Source organism: Crocuta crocuta, unplaced genomic scaffold (assembly GCF_008692635.1).
Source record: "Crocuta crocuta isolate KB4526 unplaced genomic scaffold, BGI_CrCroc_1.0 scaffold149, whole genome shotgun sequence".
Lineage (NCBI taxonomy): Eukaryota > Metazoa > Chordata > Mammalia > Carnivora > Hyaenidae > Crocuta > Crocuta crocuta.
In genome coordinates, this window is record NW_027551561.1 from 6289748 (window position 1) to 6312288 (window position 22541).

At 58.9% G+C, this 22541-nt stretch overlaps 1 protein-coding gene across 1 annotated transcript in view; it reads left to right on the forward strand.

The window, feature by feature from the left end:
- Positions 1-22541, forward strand: part of RAB11FIP4 (RAB11 family interacting protein 4) — a 69481-nt gene that overhangs the window by 37109 nt on the left and 9831 nt on the right. Inside the window, exon 3 of the mRNA XM_077749737.1 lies at positions 21476-21705. Coding sequence (XP_077605863.1) covers positions 21476-21705 — 230 coding nt within the window. The remainder of the gene's footprint in view (positions 1-21475; positions 21706-22541) is intronic.

Below are 22541 nucleotides of genomic sequence, written 5' to 3' on the forward strand. Positions count from 1 at the left end.
CCTCCCCACCGCCCCTTCGAGGGGGTAGCCTGGGTCTGCCCCGCGGCCGCAAGGCCACTGGTCCGCGCCGCCGCAGCCACCTGCCCCTACCTTAGGGGCGGGGTTACCTGGGTCCCGCCCCTCGCGGCTCGGGTTCCCGGACCCGGCNCCGGGAGTGGCCGCCCTCTCGGCCCTGCCCGAGGAGGTCGGGTTACCTGCGTCCTCGCTCGCTGGGCCACAGAAGAGAAGCCGCTGTCCCCTCCGGGTCCTCTGCGGGCTCCCAGGTGCGGGGGTGGGCCCTGGGGCCCGGGGAGCAGGGCCGCTTCTTCGGCGCAGTTTCGAGAAGTGTTCGTAGGGGGATCTGGTGGGCTGGGAAGGGACGCCTTCCTCGGGACTCGCCCGCGTCCCACCTCCGCTCGCTGCGCGCCTGCCCCTCCGGGACCCGTGTTGGCCCAGCTCTCTGCCCTTGGCTTCGCCGAGTCCCGGAGGGCGCTGTGCGCCGGCGAAGTTTTTCCGTAGCTCCTCGGCGGCTGCACCGAGCCGTTCCCGGGTTCCCTCGCCTCTCCGAGGGGCTCTGCCCGGCCAGAGGGAGGCGAGCCAGCCCCGGTCGGGGTTTGGGAACAGAGCCGTGCCCCTTCGCAGCCGTGACGTCGCCGAGGCCGGAGGTATGTGCGGACTCCCCGCTCTTTGCCCTCCGGTTCCCGAAAGCCTGCGATCTGCGATCGGCCCAGGTAGTAGTGACTGTTGTCACAGCCGCTTCTCTGCGGGCGACCGGCGGCTCTGAGGGCTTGGCGCAGCAGCCTCTGGAGAACTGTTGTCTGTGCAATGGGAACCCGGTCCCTGCTTGGCCCTGGACTTTCTTCCTTCTCATCCATGCCCACCCTTCAGCGTACCTCCTTCTCCCCAGCCCTGCTCGCCCACAGATGGCTGTAGGTGACACATCACTCACCCTGGCAGACATGCGAGCGTTCCTTGTCTGATTTATTTATACTCCTCCTCCTCAAAGGATCGTGAGGGGGCTGGATTCCTGCACTCTGCATGCACTTCTTGGTTGGCAGCCCACCCCCCTTCGCCCCTGGGTTGTTTGCTGGTGGTCCGCCAACCCCCAGTCCGCCCTGGGTGGAAGGCAGGTGCTAATTGTTTGGGTTCCAGGGAAAGGGGTGGGGCGGGCACACCCCCTGGGGCCCCTCCAGGTCCTTCTCCTGATGAAATGTAGCTTCCAGGTTAGGGAAAAGGGAGTCTCAAAGGTGGGCGAGGTGACCAGTCGCATGTATATCAGACTTTTGCTGTAAGAATCTGTCTCTGACTATCCAGCTCAGCCTTGGTGGAGTCCTTGGGTCATTGCCATCGGCTGGGGTCTTGCCATGAGCCCGGCGCCGGCTTCCCCAGGTGGACTGGCCCAATCCTTAACCCTGCTGAGCTGGCTTTTGTGAAATGCTGCTTATGTGCCCCTGCGCTGTTGCACAGGGACACTTCCCTGTCCCTGAGGTGTTTGCAGGCTGCTGGAGACTGAAAGCCTGGGTCAAATTGTTACCTGTCCGAATCCCCTGAGCCCTCAGGCACATTGATCTGGGTTGTCTCTGAGGTCCCTGTGACTTCACTGGGAGGGGTGTGTGGCCTGGAGGAATGGGGGAAGCCCGGGAAGGTCTTGGGACTTGTGGCAGACATCACAACTCGGGGAATGCCTTCTGGGGGACCCGCTTTGTTGTTTGGGGGACCCTGGGGCTTTCCTGGAGGGGGAGAGGTGGTTGACTAAGGCCATCGGAGAGAGAAGACTGGCTCGAGAGAGAAGACTGGCTCGGGGAGGGACCTGACTAGCCAGGCCTGGTGAGCAGGCTGGGAGGTGTGACCTTTGCCCCAAGGAAGACCAGCGGGAGCATTGCCTAGAGGCTGTCCTTGAAAAGGACTTTAGTCAAGAGATGAAAAGGAGAAGAAATTGGGAGGCCTGGAGCAGCCGCCTTGGGGAGGCTGTGGGCTGCAGCTCGAGATCTCCCGGGTGGATACTCCCCTGGCCCCTCCCCTCCCCCACCCTTGCGTCCCTTCAGAGCCCTGGGCCCTCCCCAAGCACCCTGGCCCTCTTCCCTCTTGGTGGGACCAGCCGCCCCATGCATCGGGCTTTCCCTTCAGCTGCTCACCTGAAGCCCTCCTGGCTCTCACCGTCTCGCATTCTCCCCCTCTCCCTCCAGGTGGCTAGAAACTTCCTTTCCTAGGGCCAGCTGTCCCTCTTCTCAGGTGGCCCCCTGTGCTAAAGGATGTTTCACCAACTGCCCTTGCTCACAGTTTCACTTCAGTGTATGTATTTTAGCTCTAGGTAGGGAGGAGGTAGAAAGGTTCCCAATAAAATAGGGGAGCGATTCCCGGAAGGCAGGCATCTCAGGGCCTTGGATGGGGGAGGGGCAGCCTGGGCAGAGGGGACCCACTCTTTGGCCCTGAGCCCTGAGGGCTCAGAAGGAAGCATCTTTATCTGGTCTGCCTGCTGCCTGGAGTTGGCAGTGGGGCACAGTGCCTTGGCTGTGCCAGGCATGGAGAATCCCTGGGGTTGGGCTCTGTTTTCCTCTGGGTCCGCTCTGTCGGCTCTGGACTCAGTAACTAGGCATCGATGATGGTATCAAAACAGTGGCCATTCCAAGGGGGAGACTGCTTGGGTCTTCCTCCTGCCTGGGCTCCCCGCTGGAGTCGTGGGTCCTGCCCCGTGGCCAGTGGGGCACAACAAGATGGGCCCGCCTGTGTCTCCCTGGATGTTGTGTGATCGCCTCTCCCGGACGTGGTGTGGCTGTCTCCTCTCTCAGATGGCAGTCCCGGGCACAGACCCTTCCATTTCTTTTTTTTTTTTTTAATGTTTTATTTATTTCTGAGAGAGAGAGAGAGACAGTGTGTGCGGGGGAGGGGCAGAGAGAGAGGGAGACACAGAATCTGAAGCAGGCTCCAGGCTCTGAGCTAGCTGTCAGGACGGAGTCCGACGCGGGGCTTGAACCCATGAATGGCGAGATCATAACCTGAGCCAAAGTCAGACGCTTAACTGACTGAGCCACCCAGGTGCCCCAGACCCTTCCCGTTTCTGTTTGCCCACCCCCCACCCAGCACATTGTCCGGCACAGGCCGTTCATTGTCAAATACTTGAGCCTCTGATTTGTGCTAGATTCTGGGCTGGGCACTGGAGACATGGCAGCAACAGCCCCTGCCTTCAAGAGCTCACGTGACAGCCGTCAAGCAGGTAGAATGTGCAGCGTGTGAGGTGGCAGGAGAGAAAGTGGCAGTGGGTGTTGTACTTAAACAGAGTGAGCAGAGAAGTCCTTGCCCAGAAGGTGGTGCCTTGACAAAAAAGAGGTTTATGCAGAGGGAGCAGCACCTGCAAAGGCCCTGAGGTAGGCCCACGGCTGGTGAGGTGTGTCTGCGGAAGTGCAGGGAGGCTGCTGTGATTGGAGAGGGAGCCGGGCAGGGGACACATGCTCACACTGAGGGCACAGCATGCCCCCAAGGGAGTGCCCAGGCCCCATGGGAATGAGAGGAGATGAACAGCACAGTTGAGACTAAAAGTCCACAGGCTCAAAATGCATTTCATCGCTCTGTTCTCTCCAAACCCTTGCTGCTGAGGGGTTGGGGCACTGAGGCCTTTCCTGAGGAGAAGTGGCCGTGTGTGACCGTTGCTGCGGTGGACTTTCCTGCCCTCAGGCCGGGTCGGGTCAGAGAAGCCTGTCCCCGTGAATGTGGAAACCGTTCTTGCCAGGTGTTATTTCGCCCCACAAATCCCATGAGCGGAACCCGCCTGGGTGACCTGCACACAGCCTTGTGTCAGCAGGTGGGGCACCGCTGGGACTGTCTCCCTGTTCCCAAGGGTCCACACTAGCCGGAGTGCAGCAAGTCCAGCACCCAAGGCCCGTGCTCTGGCCAGCCCCTCAGACCTCTCCTTGGGCTCCCGACCGCCCCGGCCCCCAGGGTGCCCAGGCCTTCCTTCACTTCCAGTTCTGTGCCCTGGTCTCCTAAGCAGCCTAGTGAAGGCACTCACACCTAGGCAGCAGCTTTGGGTCTAATCTCTGTCCAGCCTGGGTCCCCAGAGAGAGAGTGTGTGTGTGTGCGCGCGCGTGTGCGTGCACGCGCAGGGAGAAAGTGGGCAACCAGGAGGTTTGGCTGGAGGTCCAGAGCCATGGGGTCTGTGTGACCTCTGGCCCCAGCCCCGTCTGGCAGGCCGGTACTGGTAACACCATGTTTCCCACCCCGCTTCCTGACTTCCTTCGTGAAACGGGAAGTTTTCCGACTCTTGGCCATCCTCTTAATTGATTCAACGTGTTTCCTTCTTCCCAGACAACAGGGTTCTTTCCCCGTGATGTAAACATGATTCAAATGCAAACAAAGCTCTGTGGAGCTAGTATTAATAGCTGTGGCCCTGCTTCTGGGAGCCTTTCTCTGTTAAGGGACCCAAAAAGAGGAAGGCCTGAACAGAACTGGAGGGTGGGAGAGTGGGCTGGAGCTCTCACTCTCTTGAGTCATCNTTTCCTTCTTCCCAGACAACAGGGTTCTTTCCCCGTGATGTAAACATGATTCAAATGCAAACAAAGCTCTGTGGAGCTAGTATTAATAGCTGTGGCCCTGCTTATGGGAGCCTTTCTCTGTTAAGGGACCCAAAAAGAGGAAGGCCAGTTCCAGGAAGAACTGGAGGGTGGGAGAGTGGGCTGGAGCTCTCACTCTCTTGAGTCATCCANAGTGTGCAGCGCACTTGGGATGAGAGGGTGGCTGAGTGGGGCTGGTGGGTGCCATCTGCTCTTTGCCCCGGCCTTCTGTCTCCCTCTTCAGACAGGGGAGACCCCGGGGGCAAGGTTCTCCTGGGAGAAGTACCCGCCTCCAAGCACCCGTGCCTTCATCTCCTGCTCAGCCACCCAGTGCCTGTTTTCTTCAAGTAGAAAACCGTTTCTTTGGAGCCAGAAAAGACACGCGTCGAGACCCTGGCTCTGCGGCTCGCTTGCTCTGGGACTCCGGGCAAGCCGCCTCCCCTCTCTGAGCCTCCGGAGGGCGACGGTGAAGGCAAACTGGGCCCCCGCCGCCTAGCAGGCCCAGAGTGGGGCCGGACACTTGCGTGGCCGGGGAGCTGGCCAGAGAGGCAGGGTCCACAGAGGCAGGGTCGTGCGGCGGCCCGGAGGCTGGGCTCCCGGGTCAGGCGGCCTGCGTTCAAATCCTGCCCCTGCCGGGATTCGCGGGCACACCGTCTACCCGCTCTGCGCCTCCCGCTCCTCCTGTGGAAGATGACGGTGAGGCGTGTACATGTACGAAAGGCACTTAAAGCCGTGCCTGGCCTGTGAGTGAGCTGTTCTTCTTAGTTCCCGCAGGCTTCTGTGGGATGGAGCCTTGTGCCCATGACCTTAGCACCTCCGGGATCTCTGGCAGGGACGGGAAAGTGGTGGAGAAGCTCCGCTATCTGAGGCCTCGACCGGAGGAGCAAAACGCCACTCTTCCTCAGCCCCTGCGTCTTAAACAAACCCACTCGGCCTCTGCAGATGCGACTCTGGGGCCCGCGCGATGGGACTGGCGGTGGCAGTCTGGGAATCTGATGCCAAGCATGTCCCAGGGTGACCGGCGTCTCCACGGGGCATGGTGTGGGGCTCCGCCTGGTCCTCCCTGCCCTGCCTGCCTGCCACGCCGGGCTGTGCCCTCCCCCTGCCCCCTCCCCTGCAGCCTGGGCCTCCCTGTGCCCAGCCGGGAAGCCAGCTTGGAGCAGTGGCCCCCGTGCCGCCGCCAGCCCCAGCGTCTGCCTGCAGGGCCCCAGGGGATCAGGAGGGGGCCAGTCAGAGAGGTGCAGACCGTGTAGCCCATGCCGTGTCGGGGGACCGCCCCGGCACTTTTCCAAGGGGCCCGCCCACCCGCTCACCTGGCCTGGCCACTGAGAGGGGTACCGCTCCCCCGGCGTGAGGCCGGCCCCGCTGGCTGCGGGCAGGAGAGCCCCGCCTGCTCCCGCGAAGCGCTTCTGGTGGAATGAGGGTGCTCGTTGGCAGGCAGGGCTTGCCCGCAAGATTGTATCGCTTACCGGCGCGAAGGGCCCCGCAGCAGCCCAGTGTGCGCAGTGAGTGCACGTGCATGCGTGGAGATGTCCTTGACACATTGAGTCACACGCTGTCTAAGGAACAGTGACCAAGCCCCTGCTCCCCACTTACACCGTATTTGTAGATTCTCAGACACGTTTCCCCCCCACGTTGGAACATCTTTGATTGGTACGTGTTGTACCCTGGCCGGGATGCTAGAATTGAATGGGCAGCGTCGTTTCTCTCTTGATGTACTTGGCATCACAGCAGGTCTTAGAAATCAAAGGCCTCTGGGAGTTCATGAAACACGAAACTAGGAAACCTCTGGATAACTTGTGTAGTTTGCCCAGTTTCTTCAGGGAAGGGAGTAGAGCCACCTTGTAGTGGTGGGAGGATTATGTGAGGGGACACTCCACTGTGATGTGGTTCGAGAAAGGGGAATGAGGTTGGACACCAGGCAGACCTGGGCTCAGATTCCAGCTTTACCGCACACGAGCTGTGTGGCCTTGGGCAAGTAGAGTGACCTCTCTGAGCCTCCAGTTCTTCCCCCGTCGACTGCGGATCATGGCTCTCCAGTTGCCATGATTGTACGTGAGGCATCTTTCTCCGTTTCTCTCTTGCTGGGTATCTGCTGAGGTCACACCGCCCCATTCTGGCTCGATTAAGAGGGAGATGGAGGCAGAGAGTGAGTTACGGGCCTTCCTAAGGTAGCGGAGGGAAAGGGGTATAATTTATCTGGGCTTCTTGACTCCATTTATAACCCTGGAACATCATCTTTTCCTTCCTTCCCTCCTCCTCTCACTGTGCCCGAGTTTTCATTTTCACATGTGTTTCCCTTTAGCAATTTTCTTTCCAGTCTCTGCCCTCTCCCTTTCTGTGAAATCTTCCCACATGGAGCCTCTTTGAAGCTCCCTGCCTTGGGAAAGGGGAGGGCGCTCTGCCTCGTGGCCAGGGTGCACAGGCCCCAGGAGCCTCCGCCGACAGCGGCCTCGTGGCCTCGTGTGCTGTGGTCCCTGCGGCTCGAGCCCACACTCCTCAGCCTTGCTGACTCCTGTGCCCGTGGCCCACAAGGTCCCACCCGCCCCAGTGCCGAGTGCCGGACGCTGCCAGGGGTGTTGAGGGTTTTCTGTGCCCTTCTTGCTGCATCCAAGTCAGACCTTGTTCGCATCCCAGCCCTGCCGGCTCTGTGACCTCTTGCGGGCTACCTAACTTCCCTGAGCCGGAGTTTTCTCGTCTCTGTGGTGTGGATGCACAAAAACTCCTGGCACGTCCTGGACACTTAACGGAGGTCTTCTTTCCTGGCCATCCTCAACTGTTGAAGACCACCTTCCATGTGATGCCCTGAGACGGCCGGAGGCGCTGGGGGCGGGGAACTGCAGGGGTGGAGGCCCAGGGGCCTGGGCGAGCAGGCTGTGGCCGGCAGCGTGGCCGGCCTCGGGGAGGGAATGGCCTCCGTGACTTTGGGGGGGTGAGGTCGACAAGCTGGGCCAGTCGATGAGAGAGCAGCGGGCGGAGTTTGGGGCACTGGCTGAAGCCACGTGGGGCTCGGCCGCCGGGGTGGGCCGCCCTGAGCAGGGCCTCCGTGAGGGACGCTGGCGGGACGAGACTCCCCCGGCGGGCGGTGCTTTCCAGCCGTGTTCTCGTCAGAGGTCTCTCTGCCTGTCTCCCTCTTGAGATCCCGATGGAAGGCAGCAGCCGACCACCTGTTTCGTGCGTGGTATCAGATGAGGTGGCCCGCGGCTTGGGCTCAAGGGCGGATGCCTCTCCTGGCGCGTGGCAAGCGGCGTGAGAGTCACCCAGCCCCACGAGAAACCGGGCCGGGGTTGGGGCACAGGTGTGCTTACAGAGAGCCCGTAGCAGCTGGGGTGGTGGCCCCTTTGGGACCTGCCCGGGAAGCCAGCACCTGGCTGGGGACAGGGGGAGTCCGTGGGTCCTTGTGCCATGGCCGGGGTGAGGATTTCCTCACTGGGTAGGACACAGCCACCTCACCCAGTGTCCCAGGGGGGAGTCGTGGGGGCAGAGGGCTTGTGCCCGGAGATGGCTGGACGGCCCCCGGAGTTCAGTTCTGGGCGGGGCGAGGTGTTGCGTGGAGGGGAGGGCAAGGATGGGCCCCCCGGGTGCAGGGACTTCCAGACGGGGCTTCCTTAGGGACAGGGCTTTGTGTCCCCGGGGAGAAACTGTTTCGGGCAGAAGGAGCAGCACGTGTCCAAGCGCGGGGGGTGGTGATACGGTTGGGCAGGAGCTTGGGGGATGAGGGGACAGGAGGCTGAGACCAGCCGGGATGGGCTACGCGGGCGGGTCTGAGACCAGGCCTGGTTTTGTGGCCCTTTGACAGGGACCTTAGGGGACCATCAGTGGCCTTGTACTTGCCCTGGGGACCGCCTGCCCTCTGAGCCCCGAGCTGTAGCCTGACCCCAAGCTTGTACCCGGGCTCAGGAAGGGGCCCGAGCCGGCTCCGCCCGCCTGGCCTGTGGCCCCCCAGCTGTGCTCTGAGGCCGGTGTGAGACGGCAGCCCTGGGACCCCCAGCCTGGGGAGCTGGACCTGGCGGCGGAGGGACAGGGAGCACTTCCCTGGGGCTGGCTGGGAGCACTGCCGGGGTTCTGGCACGATGGGAGGTGCCCGAAGGTTATAAAAATCGAGGATCTGGCAGGGAGCTGTGGGGGGGCGGGGGGCGGAAGGGTTNAAAAAAAAGTGTATTAATATTTATTTTTTGAGAGAGACCGAGTTCCAGCAGAGAAGGGGCAGGGAGGGAGACACAGAATCTGAGGCAGGCTCCAGGCTCTGAGCCGTCACCACAGAGGCCGATGCAGGGCTCAAACTCACGAACCACGAGATTGGACGCTCAAACTCCCGAACCTGAGCCGAGTCAGACGCTGAACCGACAGAGCTCCCCAGGTGCCCGCAGACCTGAGGCTTTCTGTACCAAGAATGGGACGAAGCAGGTACTGGCCCGGGTCTGGCCTGTCGGTCAGCTCTGTTCAGATGTGCTCTCCTTGGAGCAGAAGGACCCTAGCCTCTCCCTGGGAAGTTCACGTTCCCTCGTTTGAGGGCGCCCCATGAAGGAATACGGCTCGGCCCACCTGGTGGACTGTGAGAGGTGGGAGAGCTGGCCTGGGCCGCTGCTGGCCCAGCCCAAGCCCCTCTAGATGCTCTTATTGTGACGGTAAAACATGGAGCCCCCAAAGCAAGCCCCCACAAACCCTTAACTGTGGGAGTAATTAAGCCCTCACTTCAAGCAGCCACATCTTTAAAAGCTATAATTTGTAGCCCAAAATAGCTGCCTGTTCAAAGAGCCAGGAGAGCCCTTGATGTGCGCCCCTTTCAACTCGCAGCCTGTTCATTCGCCCTTGACATTTGAGTAGTTCGACACTGGCTGTGGTTCCCTGAGCAGCAGGTCCGGTGGCTGAGTGGGGACGGACGCTTCCCAGGGTGCACTTGGGAAACCTCTTTTGAGACTTCAGATGGGGTGATTGACGTTGGGGGGTTCCTATTTCAGCTTCACGTAGCTCTGTCCTGTGTGACAACAGAGCTGGAGAGAAAAATCACAGCCTCACTTTGGGGGAGGGTCCATTCAACCCTCTGGCCACCGCGCCCTTACCTGTAAGGAGGAGACCGTGTTTACTTGCAGAGATTTGGGGAGCAGAAAACACGACCATCTCAGTACAGCACACAGGAGACACTGGCCACACGTAGGTGTGGTAGGCGCGCCTGCGTGTCCCCTTCCTTTCCTTTCCTTTCCCCCACCTGGTCACTTGATGTAGACCCGTCCCCGGGATTCGGGTAGGTGCGCGTGGGGGCACAGGAAACCCCTCCCTTGACCTGCAGTGCCTCCGTCAGCTGACATGCCTGGACTTCCTGGGGCTGGCTGCCGGGTTTGGTTTCCAGATGTGGAAGCAATTTAAGTTTTGTTTTCCTAATCCCCAACAGTTTGCCTCTGAAGTCCACGTTCTCACTTGAAAATCAAGACTCTTGGCTCTGTTTGGGGGCGGGGGTAGACTAGGTGGCCTCTTTTGAATCTTTTTTGTTCCGGAGGTGCGTTCACTGGGGCCCTCGGATCTGGGACCCACGGCTTCGTTCGGATGGTCACATCCCGTCAAGGGCTGGGTCCCTCAGGGAGCAGTTAGCCCTGGGGCCACCTCCCCCTGTGGTTTTCCTTAGAGATGGGTCCCTCAGCCAGATGCAGCCACGGTGTCCGCCTGGCCCCTCAGTCACCATCCCTGACCCTGGACGGCCAGCCTCGAAGCGGGAGGGGAGCTGGGAGCTCCAGTTGTGACCATGCCTGAGAGAGGCTGGTGTCACAGCCGAGCGAGGGACCCACGTGTCCCAGAGTGGTAGGCTCCCCCCCCGCCTTCCCAAACTGACCGCAGTTGAGGGAAGAGATCTGTTCTGGGTTTCAAGTCACCAGAAATACTGTCTGGAACAGAGAAACTGGTAATATCTTGCTCAATTAGTGAGCGCTCCTGGCCACAGAGGTGGCCTGCCCCAGGGTCAGACACTGGCTGGTGGTTCTGGGACCAAGTGCTGATCCCTCCTCTTGTGAACCATTCACTCTTTTATTACATAAAACAACTTCTACATTTGTACTGTGACTACACTAAATACAGCTCTGCGTAAACAAAAATTGCCTTTGCAGTTTTAAATGTCTCTGGCTGGATTGCACATACACTTTCCTTTAAAATATGAGACCTATACTCTTAGAGAACACAAGAAACAGAAGTAATTTACTTAGATTTTTATATATATATATATGTAGTGTTCACAAAACATCATCGTGATAATTCTAGATCCACCAAGCTCCAGCTTCAGCAACATCTAGTCTCTTTAGAAATGACTTCTCTCCGGACACCTGGGTGGCTCAGTCAGTTAAGCGTCCGACTTCGGCTCAGGTCATGATCTCGTGTTTCGTGGCTTCGAGCCCCGCATCAGGCTCTGTGCTGATGGCTCAGAGCCTGGAGCCTGTTTCGGATTCTGTGTCTCCCTCTCTCGCTGTCCCTCTCCCACTCATGCTCTCTTTTTCCCTCTCTCTCTAAAATAAGTAAACATTAAAAACAATTTTTTTTTTTTTTAAAGAAACGGCTTCTCTCTCACCATCATTTCAAGATACCGCTGACATTTCCTTGGAGGAGAGACAAAAGCAGACAAACCCCAGGTGTCTTGCTGAGGTTCTAGAGGTCCAGTAGCTCTGTGTAGAGGTTGAATTGAATTGACTGAGAAGGAATTGCCTTTATTGTCAGGGTGGGAAGGTGGCTGACAGATCCAGGTGGAGCTGAGAGGTTTCCGTGCAGGCTTCCGAGCGGGAAAGGAAAGGGCATTCGTCTGCTGGGGCCGCCAGAACACCAAAGTGCCACAGGCTGGCTGGCGTAGACAGCTGAAATTGATTCTCTCACAGGCCTGGAGGCTGATGTTCAAGTTCAAGACCAAGGTGTCAGCAGGCCTGGTTTCTTCGGAGGTCTGGTTTCTTCGGAGGCCTCTCTCCTTGGCTTGCAGGTAGCTGTCTTCTCCCAGGGTCTTCACGTGGTCCCCGTGTGCCTGTGTGTCCATGTGTCCTAATCTCCTCCTCCTCCTAAGGCTACCGGTCAGATTGAGTTAGGGCCCTCCCTGATGACCTCGTTTTAATCTACCTTTTTAATTAAAAAATTTTTTTTTATTTTTTAAATTTATTTCTGAGAGAGAGAGAGAGAGAGAGACATTGTGAGTAGGGGAGGGTCAGAGAGAGAGGGAGACACAGAATCCGANGTTGAGTTAGGGCCCTCCCTGATGACCTCGTTTTAATCTAACTACCTTTTTAATTAAAAAATTTTTTTTTATTTTTTAAATCTATTTCTGAGAGAGAGAGAGAGAGACATTGTGAGTAGGGGAGGGTCAGAGAGAGAGGGAGACACAGAATCCGAAGCAGGCTCCAGGCTCTGAGCTGTCAGCACAGAGCCCGACGTGGGGCTCGAACCTATGAACCGTGATATCATGACCTGAGCTGAAGTCGAATGCTTAACTGACTAAGCCACCCAGGCGCCCTGTAATTACCTTTTTTAAAGACCCTGTCTCCAAATGCAGTCACACTCTAAGGTACCAGGCTTGGGACTTTAACGTGTGAATTTGGGGGGATGACGGGACACAGTTCTGCCCGTAACAGAAAGGTTCTCTGGAACTGTCCTCCGGGGGAGAGGGAGAGGAGGGTGAGAGGAGCCTGGCATCTAGGGAGAGAGCCCTGAGTGGGAAGGGATGGGAGGCAGCTCTGCCCGTGGGCAAAACCCCACTGTTGCCGATGGGCCTCCTTAGGGGTCCCTTGGCCAAGTGCCGTATTCGGAAAAGGTTCCAACGTTCTGACTCCTGAGTTACCTTCTAGAGCCTGAGCCGCCGTTGCCTCCTGCTCTGATCATGTGGAACCTAGACTGTTCCTCACTCAGCTCTTTGTCCCGTGGGTTTTTGACCCTTGGGGTTCTGTCGGTTCCCCAGGCTCCCTATCGCTGCCGCCCCTGCCTCTAGCATTCTGTAAGAATGGCTTCACTTTCTCATCTTCTTTTAAAGGGAGCTTGTCAGAGATTTTACACTTTTCCTTAACCAGTTCAGCAGGTTTGCGCCGACTGTCTTTCATATATGTATGTCTTTTATGTATGTATCTGTCTGCTAACCTGCTGAAAAAAAAATAAGAGCTGTAAGCACTGGTTGTGGGAAGCCGTTGAGGGCAGGGCCGCCAAACCTGCATGCCTCCCCAAAGTTTTGCTTGAAGCAGCGTTCTGCGGGGTCCGCAGCACCCCCTCCCGGCCCCCATGGTTCCAGAGCCCACCGTACAGCCCCTGCAACGGCCATGACTCCAGCAGCCACCCCAGGGGACCTCCACAGTGCTGCTCGTGGAGCCCGCACCTGCAAACAGGACGGCGCATCATGGAGCTGGACGGGAGGGGAGACCGCCCCGGGGAGGATTTGCACGCCCCAGGTGCTCTCCAGTGTGCCTACCACATTTGCTTTATCTCTGGGTGTAACTTACCCCCCCCCCCAGTCAGCCAAGCCATTTGAAAGGAAATTAGGCGAGATAAGATCACAGCTAAGGGGTGTTTCTCAGGAAGCATGATTCCCCCAATATCCTCTCATAGGTAGTCTCTACCCTGGGTTCCATTTTGACCCCAAGAGGCCTTTTGCAGCTAGTGGGTGTCTGCTTGCTTGTTCCAGCTGGGATCCAGGCAAGGCTAGCATTTAGTTTTTCTGTCTCTTGATCCATCCAAAGCAGTGGTTCTCACAGGCTGCTCCTGGGACCATCGACCTCACCTGAGAACATGTTCGAAATGCACTTCTGACAAACACCTGTTTCAGTCTGTGGGAATGCAAACCCAGGCCTCCTGAATCAGAAACTCTGATTCAGTCTGAGTTAGCAATTCATCACCCCCACCCACAGTTCCGATGTACAGGAAAATCCCTGCTGTCTTCGTTAGGGCATTCTCCTTCTGAGAAGACCAGGCCAGCCGTAGAAATTCCAGTCTCGTAGAAATTCCCACATCCTGTCTGCCCGGTGCTTTCTCTGTGGTGCTGTGTAGCTTGTTCTTCTATCCTCCATTTTCCTGTCTGGTAAAGGTTAGATCTTCAAGCCTGATTAGAATTGAAGTGTTTTGTTAAGACTACATGAGGCGCCAGGCTGTGTCTCTCCCCCCGTCCCCCTCCCCCATATCACAGCAGGAGGCCAGTGTCTGAGTGCTCCCCATTAGTGATGCCAGGTTCGATCACTGGGTTAAAGTGCCAGTAGCCCATTTTCTCCAGATAGAGATGATTGAGAGGGGAGCGGTATAATAGTAATCTGTAGGGTGACTCTCTTGGGGGCTGTGCAAGCATCCCTTTCCTCCTCAACCTTTGACCTAGTGGTTTTTATTCTACAGTTGTCGGGTACAGAGTGCTGTTTGTGTCCGGTCTAGTTTGTGTGGTTCAAATCTTCTGTCTCCCTTCTCGTTCCTTCGTTTGCCTGCTCCATCTGTTACCGAGAGATGAATGAAAATCTCCAGCTTTTTTTGTGTATTTATTTATTTAAAAGTAAGCTCTACACCCACCGTGGGGCTGGAACTCACAACCCTGAGATCAAGAGTGGCGTGCTCCGACGATGGAGCCACACGGACGCCCCCACTTCGTTCTTTGACTTTTGGCCTGGGTCCTGATGTTTAAATGGAGTCTCTTGTAACTGGCACGTAGCTGTTGTTTTCATCGAGTCTGACAGTATCTGTCTTTTAATAGTATGCTTTATCCCATTTTCAATTAATGCATCACTGCTATGGTTAAGTCAACAGCTTTGGTCTTCTTTTCCTCTTTTTTTTCTTTTTTCTTTTTAAAAATTTTTTTTAATTTATTTTTGAGAGTCAAAGAGAGACAGCGTGAGCAGGGGAGGGTCAGAGAGAGAGGGAGACACAGACTCTGAAATAGGTTCCAGGCTCTGAGCTGGCAGTCCGCACAGAGCCCGATGTGGGGCTCGAACCCATGAACCCTGAGATCATGACCTGAGCCAAAGTCAGAAGCTTAACCGACTGAGCCACCCAGGTGCCCCTCCTCCTTTTTTTGTTTATCCTTTCAGATGACTTAAGCTTTTTTTTTTATGTTTATTTTTGAGAGAGGCAGAGCACAAGTGGGGGAGGGACAGAGAGAGAGAGGGAGACAGAGGATCCAAAGCAGGCTCCATGCTGACAGCAGAGAGACTGAAGCAGGGCTTGAACTCATGAACCACTGTGAGATGATGACCTGAGCCAAAGTCAGATGCTCAACTGACTGAGCCACCCAGGTGCCCCAAGCATTTTTTTATAACATTTTTTTCTCCATTAGATTTTGTAGTAATACAGTTTTATCCTTTAACTGCTAACTTTCGGCATGCTCCTACATGTTATTGGGTTGGAAGGGGCGCTGTGGGGAAAGAGGGCTTGGAGTGACTCTGGTGGAGTGCACGGCCCCGCTGTGAGGGGCCTTTCCGGCAGGGTCCACAGCCTGGCCCAAAGCCTTACAGGCTTGAAAGCCAGATCTCATTGGCCCTTCCCTCACCCCTGGGTCTCAAGTACCACCCATGCCCACAGACTGTCCCTGGATGGACACGCAGAGCCAGAACGCCAGCTGATTCATTGATAGTGAGAAGTGTGCTCAGGCCATGAACTTGGGCAGCCCTTCTCTCCCCGTGATCTGCAGGCTTCTGGACGCTTGCCGTGATCAGAAGGGGGGTGGGTGAACTTGGACACGCGGAGCTGGTTAAAGGTCTGAGTGGACGTTGAATGGTCTCAAGCTCTGGTGCCAGTTAAGGCGGACCCCGCAGCCTTTGGGGCAGGCCGGACATGCGGGCCAGAAAGACCAAACACCCCTGGCCAGTGCCTGCCTCGGTGGACGCTGCCAGGGTCTGCGTCAGACCCTCCTTCCTAGCCCCTTCCTGGGGAAACGTCAGACCCTTCGTGTGCAGCCCCTGTGCTTGCCACCCTGCAGGAGATTTGCTTACCCCTGGTCTTAGTTTAGCTGCCAGGGGGCTATGGGGCATTCCTCGCTTCTGAGTTCTGGGAGCTACATCATGCCCTCTCTTTCTTTTGCCCCCTGTGGCACTACCTGAGCAGTAGCGTCGATTAGGGGCAGAAGGTGTGTGAGATTGGGAAGAGTTGCAGCTCAAAAGTTGCAATTAAAAACATCGAAAAGAAGGGCGTCTGGGTGGCTCAGTCGGTTAAGCATCCGACTTCGGCTCAGGTCATGGGCTCATGGTTTGTGAGTTCAAGCCCCATGTCTGGCTCTGTGCTGACATTCCAATTCTGTGTCTCCCTCTGTCTCTCTCTGCCCTTCCTCCACTCGTTCTCTGTCTCTCTCAAAAATAAATAAAACATTTCTTTAAAAATCGAAAAGAAGGCCACGTGGGCATCCACGCCCCTTCCGCTGTGGTGCCGTGTGCAGTAGCGGAGCTCCCTGTCTGACTGCCTTTGTTTCATGCAAATGGCATGTGAATTCTTGAGAAACAGGGACCTGACTTTCTCTTTCTCTTCCCCTCAGTACCAGCCTGAGGTCCCACAGCCGGTGGGGGCCGGATCCGGGACTGAACCAAGGCGGCCTGAGAGCCCCAGTCTCTCTGTCCGTAAAGTTGGGTGACTTAGACCCTCCCTCCAGGGGCTGATGTGAGAATCCGACCCTCTTAGCACTTCCCCCTCGAGACAGATGAGCTCCTGAGGAAGCCCCAGTTGTCTCTCTTGTCCCCCTCCTGGGATCTGCGGGTCCAGGTTAGGGTAAAGTAGCATTTGGAAGGTCTACACTGAGATCTGCCCGTGAGGGCTGGTCTGGAGCTGCTGGTGGTATGAGGGTTCAGGGGGTGGATCTGAGGGCCCCTGGCTGGGAGAAGGGAGCCTCAAAGCTGCCTCGGCTGCCACGGCGACAGAGGGGTGGTCCCTGGCCACTCTCTGATCTGGCCTCTGGGAATGGGGACATGGCGGCCTTTCCTATCTTCTTGACTTTGGCCTCCCCCACCTGTGTGGGCAGCTCAGGCTACAGAGCTTTTATCTTACAGTGTACAGTCCCCGAGGCTGGTCAAGAAGGGTGGTAAACAAACTCCAATAGCTCGGTAACCTGGTGCTCCCGCGTTTGCCCTTGACCTCGTTGGGGATGAGCTGGGGCCTTGTATCTGAGCCGTTACTTCTGTTCAGCAGCTGAGGTTTAGGCGCCGGCCGCACTGTGTGGATCCTTCCCTCCCCCCTTATTCCCACCCTCGCCCCTGGACTGGCATCCGAGCAACCCTTTGTTGAGCCAGAATCTTATCTTGCCTCCTTCCAGCAGGGCCAGGCCTGGTTTCCGTGCAGGGCTTGGCAGCCACAGGCGGGAGGTGGCTACAGCCTGGATTGCTTACTAGTCTCCGCTGCTGCCCTGCCTAGTGGGTGGCTGAGCCACGGTGGCGGGTAGGGGACCCTGCTCCAGGTAAGCCCATCCCCTCTCTCTGGACCTGGGGGTGTCGGCATCCACAGTTAGCTCCTTGATCTTCTGCCCGTGGGGAAGACCCAGCGAGAGACCCACTTCCTGGAGAGTGGGCTGGCTGGGACTGTGACGAGAGGTTTCATCCCCGGCCCAGCCCCCCTTGCACGTGGCTTGCTTTGTGTCCACCCCCCACCCAGTGCCTTCCCTGCAGCGGGGTTCCACGTGTGCCCGCCAGTGCCTGGCTGCGAGGGAAGCTGGGAGGTGCCCGCCCGAGCTATTTTTACCCAGCCTGGTCCCCACAGAGCTGTTCTTTGGCTCTGAGTTACTGCCTGGCGAGCGGAGCCACTGCCAGGGCTGGGGGTGGAGGAGCCCGAGCCTCCTGGCCTCCCTCGCCCGCGCAGCCTCTCCTCCTAACGCCCGTCACAGTGTCTAATCAGTGTGCAGAGAGACCTTCCGAAAACGTACACAGAAGACGGCCCTGCGGGGGAGAGAGACACCTGCAGCTCAGGCATCCCGAAGCCCAACCCAGGCTGCCTCCGCCCCGTGTGCCCCTGGGGGTCAGAGCAGTGGGCTCCCGGGGACTGCTTGTCCTCTCTCAACCCAGTGAAGACCAGAATAGCTCAGATTCATTGACCGTCGTCAGTGTGTGCTGAGCACCCGTCCTGACTCATTTCCTGATAATCGCGAGTTCCGCCCGCAGACCAGGAAACCGAGGCACTGAGAAGTTCGGGAGACCCAAGGCTGCAGAACTTAGCGGTGGGGCCGGGGTTTGCCCCCAGTCGGTGCGCCTCCAGAGCGCCTTCCCGGCACGCTGTGCCTGCCTCTCTGCCCCGTCCCAGCACCCGAGGCGCGGGGCATCGTTCTGTCCCCTGTGGCAGTCCTGCCAGGCAGGCGTTCCCATCCCTGTTCGTTGACGAGGCTCGGAAATCCAACAGCTTCTCCAGGGTCACTCAGCCGGCCAGTGGCCAAGTCCGGTGGGCACCCAGGCCTCAAGGTCGCCATGGTCGGGCTCTCCCCAGCTCACCGTCCTGCAGGGCACTTTGTTTCCACAGAGGCTTGCTAATCACCTCCCATGTGCTCGCTATCGGGGGCTCCGCTGCTGCCTCCCCGTGGTTACTAGTTTAGGGTCTTCTCTCCCAGGGACTGTGGAGCGGGGTCTCTTGGGGCCCGTGCCCTCCGTGCCCTTGCTGCTGGGAGGTCAGAGCATGATGTGTGGGACTTGGAGGAGGCATCCCGTGAGGGCCGGCTGGGTGATGGGCAGCACCAGACAACGTCTTCACTTCTGGGCCGTGCCGCGCCGCCCTCTGGAAGGGTGGACGGTGGGCACCGGAGGGCCCTCTGAGGCGGGGGTGCCGTCCCCCACCAGCGGTACTTTCCCCCAGCTGCTGAACGCGGCCCGGGCCAACTTCCTACACAGGAAGGGGTGACTTTGGGGCCTGCTGCTGTCACTGGAGAGGGGCCCCCATGGGCAGGCTGGCTGCCCCCTGGTTCCCGCTTCCAGCCAGTGCCCGCTGCAGCTGGTCCCAGCTGGAGGCGGGGTGGGGACGTGGAGGGGACACCGGTGACGCAGATCTGTCCTGCCAGAGCCAGTGGCGAGGGCCCCGATCTCTCCAGAAACCCCCGGTATCGGGCACTTCGCNCGCCTCCTCCCTTCCTGAGGTGTTTGGGTTTGGAGCAGGCTGTCCCCGCCTCCAGGGGCACCCCTGCCGGCCCCGAGGAATGGGAGCAGGGTCAGGACGTTCCCAGGGGAGGGGCAGGGCGACGGGGCCACTTATGTCCGCGACACATGCCAAACCAGTACCGTCCCAGACCAACCAGGGTATGTGGTTACTTTTCCGATAGCTTGTCTTTATATTAGTTGAATTGAGAGGAAAGCTGCCAGAAATGGTTTCAGAGTTACAGAAAGTGTAACTTGCCTCGCGCAAACCATGAAAAGGTGTTAACGTGGGGAGGCAGCTGATCCTAAAAGGCTGGCATGTGGAGAGAGCGCGTGCACGTGGGTGGCGAGGGGCCGTGACCTGGCATGTCAGGAGCCTGGCTTCAGGTCACAGCAGGACCTCCTCCGGAAGTTCAGGGCAGCCCCCTCGCCCCCTGAGCCTCACCGCCCCCATGCGTCAGGCTGAGCCTATAAATCCTTGATCTCTGCCCTCTCCCCGGAGCCCCCCTGGGGCTGTCGTCTGAGCCACACGGGGGTACTTGTGGGAGACAGAACAGACCCTTCGTCAAGTGTGAAGGGCCAGGCAGACGTGGACTCTGCCTGGTCAGAGGGTAAAATCGTGCCTGAGGAGGTGGCGGTCTTGTTGGGAGGGCAGGACCCCTGTGGGGGCATCCGAGGCGTCTCCTGCCCCACCTGTGGCTGCCACAGGCCCCTCTTTTCTCTTGGCCCAGCCTTCAGGAGGGGCTACGTGGCTCCGGGACAGCCAGTGAGAGGGGGCGGTGGCCCCACCTGCATATGGGTGTCTCTGGGTACAGTGCCTGGCGGAACGGGGCCTCCGTGTCCAAGGGGACAGACCTGAGTTAGCCAGAGGCCAAGCCGGACACCCCGGTCCCTGCTTGGCGTCCTGCCTGCCTCAGGGCTCTACTCGGCAGCCGGCAGCCTCCTCAGGACCCCTGTCGATGGGGCTGTGAGGACAGGGTGGGCTCTGGTGGCTCCCAGTCCAGTCCTGCCCGGCCACTCGCTCCGGTGTGGCCCTGCACAAGTCACCTCACCTGTGAGCGGGGAAAGCAGATGCACCTCCTAGGGCTGTGAGGACTGGAAGTGAGCAAGGACTCGGGTAAGCCACGAGGCAGGCGCTCCCAGCCCTTGTGGCCGGGAAGGCAGACCGCCTGCCGGTGAGGGAACCGAGCACGGCCCTCCTCGGTGGCCGTCTCCCTCCGGCCTGGCGTCTCTTCTGGTTTCCACGCACCGCCCCGGGGAGTGTCCTGCTGTGGGTGGGAAGCGGGCAGCGGGCGGAGCGCCCGGGCTTCGTGATGACCGAGCTGCTCCCACGCGAGATCGCTGCTCCGTGAGCGTGGGTTCTGTCACCGAGAGATGGAGCCGAGCGTGCGGGCGGTCAGGGGTAGGCGGGGCCCTCTGCCTCCTGGCCCCAAACCCTCTGGCAGGCTACTCTCTGAGCCTCGATATCCTCGTTGGTAAAATGGGGGTAGGGGTCGCTCTTCTGAAGAGCTGTCCCCAGCCCAGATAAGAGTACATATTCGCTGTCAGCTCTGCCTCCGGAACTTGGTGACTGCTCGGTAAATGCCGGCTTCCCTTTGTTTCTGCTGGGAGGCAGCTTCAGGCTTGCGGATGAAGAGCTCGCCTCGGGTACGAGATCCGATGAGGTCAGGAGCCCTGTGGGACTGGGTTGGTGACACCCAGGTGGAAAGGGCCATGTGAACGCTAGCGCCAGTTTCAGTTACACAGCCCCTCGGCTTCCGCGGTCAGGGGGGCCTGGCTGCCTGACGCCGACTTTGTCAGTCCATCCGGTGCTCGGTCCGAATCCGGGGACAGGCAGGAGCCAAGCTCGTTAATTGCCATCTATTCTTGGGCCGGGATGTTTTGGTGGGATAGACCCCCGTGAGGGCTGCCCGCCCACCATCAGCGGCAGGTGACAGTGCCCTTCTGCGGGCGCACGGCCAAGCCTGTTGCTGACCACCTCCCTTGAATGTCCCCAGTCCTGTTCTGGTCTGAGATGCCTGGAGGCTCTTCACAGCCTTTGTTACTGTCCCCTTCCTGCGGTCCTGGGTCCGCAGGAAGCACCTTCAATGCGGGGCACACTGACGATCCTTGGGGATAGTTTGACCTCTCGGCCAGGAGCAGGTGGAAACAGTGCCCCCTCGGCGGTAACAGCCCCAAGAATGGTTTGTGGGGGCGCTGCCTCTCAGAGCCAGAGCTCCTTGCCTAGAGGGTGATTTGGGCGAAAGGTTCAGGCAAATCTTTATCTCGTGTGACGCTGTGCTGGGCGGTGTGCTAGGTGCCGGGAACCTGCCCCGTGCTCAGGATCGAAGGGCTCTGTGTTCTTGCTCCTGAGTACGGCTGTGGCGGGGCCAGGGCACGCTGTCCCTCCCCAGCTGGCACCATGTTGAGGTCCTGCCATGTGACACAGTGATCCTGCAGGATTCCGCGGTCGTTCTCAGTTAGCTGAGGAGAGAAGTGAGGGTCACAGAGGGGACCTGGCGTGCCCAGCGTCCCGGAGGTCAGGCTCCATGCTGCGCGGACATCCCTCGGCCGCGCTGCATCACACTCTGCCAGGGTGGGGTCATCACCCTGGGTAGCTGTCCGTCATGGCTGGGCCCTAAACTCGGTCACAGAGCCGTCTGTCTCCTGTCCAGGTGCCCTGAGCAGCGTGGGTGGCCAGCCCAGCCGTGGCCCGTCTCCATGGATGGCTGTCCCCAGGGGTGCTGGCTCCTCACTGGGCTCTCACCAGCTGCTGTGAGAGGCCCACGAGGAACCACCTGCTGGGTATTCACATTCTCGAGGTCCTGAGGTCTGGACCTCCCTGTGCGCGGTCCCTGCCGTCCCTGGTCCTGCTGACACCCTCGCGCTCTGAGGAGGCATGCAGGGCCCCGGGGAGCCGGCCTCACTCATGCCATCCTCCTCTGTCTTTCCCAGGGCAGCGAGGTGCCAGGCCCTGCCTTTGCTGATGGCGAGCTCCTCCCCAGGGACCCCGGCTTCTTTCCCGAGGACGAGGAGGAGGCTATGACACTGGCCCCACCCGAGGGCCCCCCGGAGTCCGACATGGACAGCCCCATGGAGAGCACGCGGAGCCTGGAGGGGTCGGTGGGGGGTCCCGCCGAAGAGAAGGACGGAGGGCTCGGGGGCCTGTTCCTGCCAGAGGACAAGTGAGTTCAAACTGTCTGGAGCGCCACACATAGGAAGGGCGGTCATGGCCCCCCCAGAGGTTCAGAGAGGGCTTCCGGTAGCAATTGAGCTGTATGAAATCGTCAATTCGTAATCATTTTTGCCTTCAAAAAAAAAGGTCATTTCCTATACATTTCTGCAGGGCAGAGCCTCTCAGGCTCCAGAGGCTCCGGGAGTCAGGCTGCTCTCAGTGGTGTCTTTGGAGTCTTTCATCCGTTTTTGCTTCCTGGGAGCAGTGGGACAGCCGCACTGTGAGGACAGCTGGCCAGGGGCCACAGACCATAGGCCATTTGCCACTTGATTGTCTACATTGTCTTTTTTGGGACCGGTCGCCGGGAGGTGGCCAGCAGGGGATGCCGAGGGTTTTAATGAAATGTGTCGTAGAAGGAGCTGGAGTATGACGTGTCCAGCCCAAGGTGCCAAGGGACCCAAGGGCGGATGAGCGAGCTCAACCACAGCCGGGTGGAGGGACCAGGAGGCTCCCTTGTTAGTGCCCCGTCATCAACACTGTGATCCTCAGCTGGAGACCAGGCTTGCTCAAGGCCACGGTGGGAGAATTCCCGCCTTACCCACTCCCATGCTTCCTGTCCCGGGTTCAAGTGGCCCGGCTTTGAGCGCAGAGAAACCCTCCTTTCTGAGTAGCGATACGCAGACCTGACCTCACAACCGCTAATGGGAAGACCTGTTTCAGCAGGTGACGAGTGGCACTCAGCTCTCAGGTTGTGGGCAGGACTCAGCCAGCCCCAGACACCGTCACAGGCCACACTGTGGGCCATCCATGAGGGGCCTGGGGTCTCTGACCCATGTTCTCTGCGGT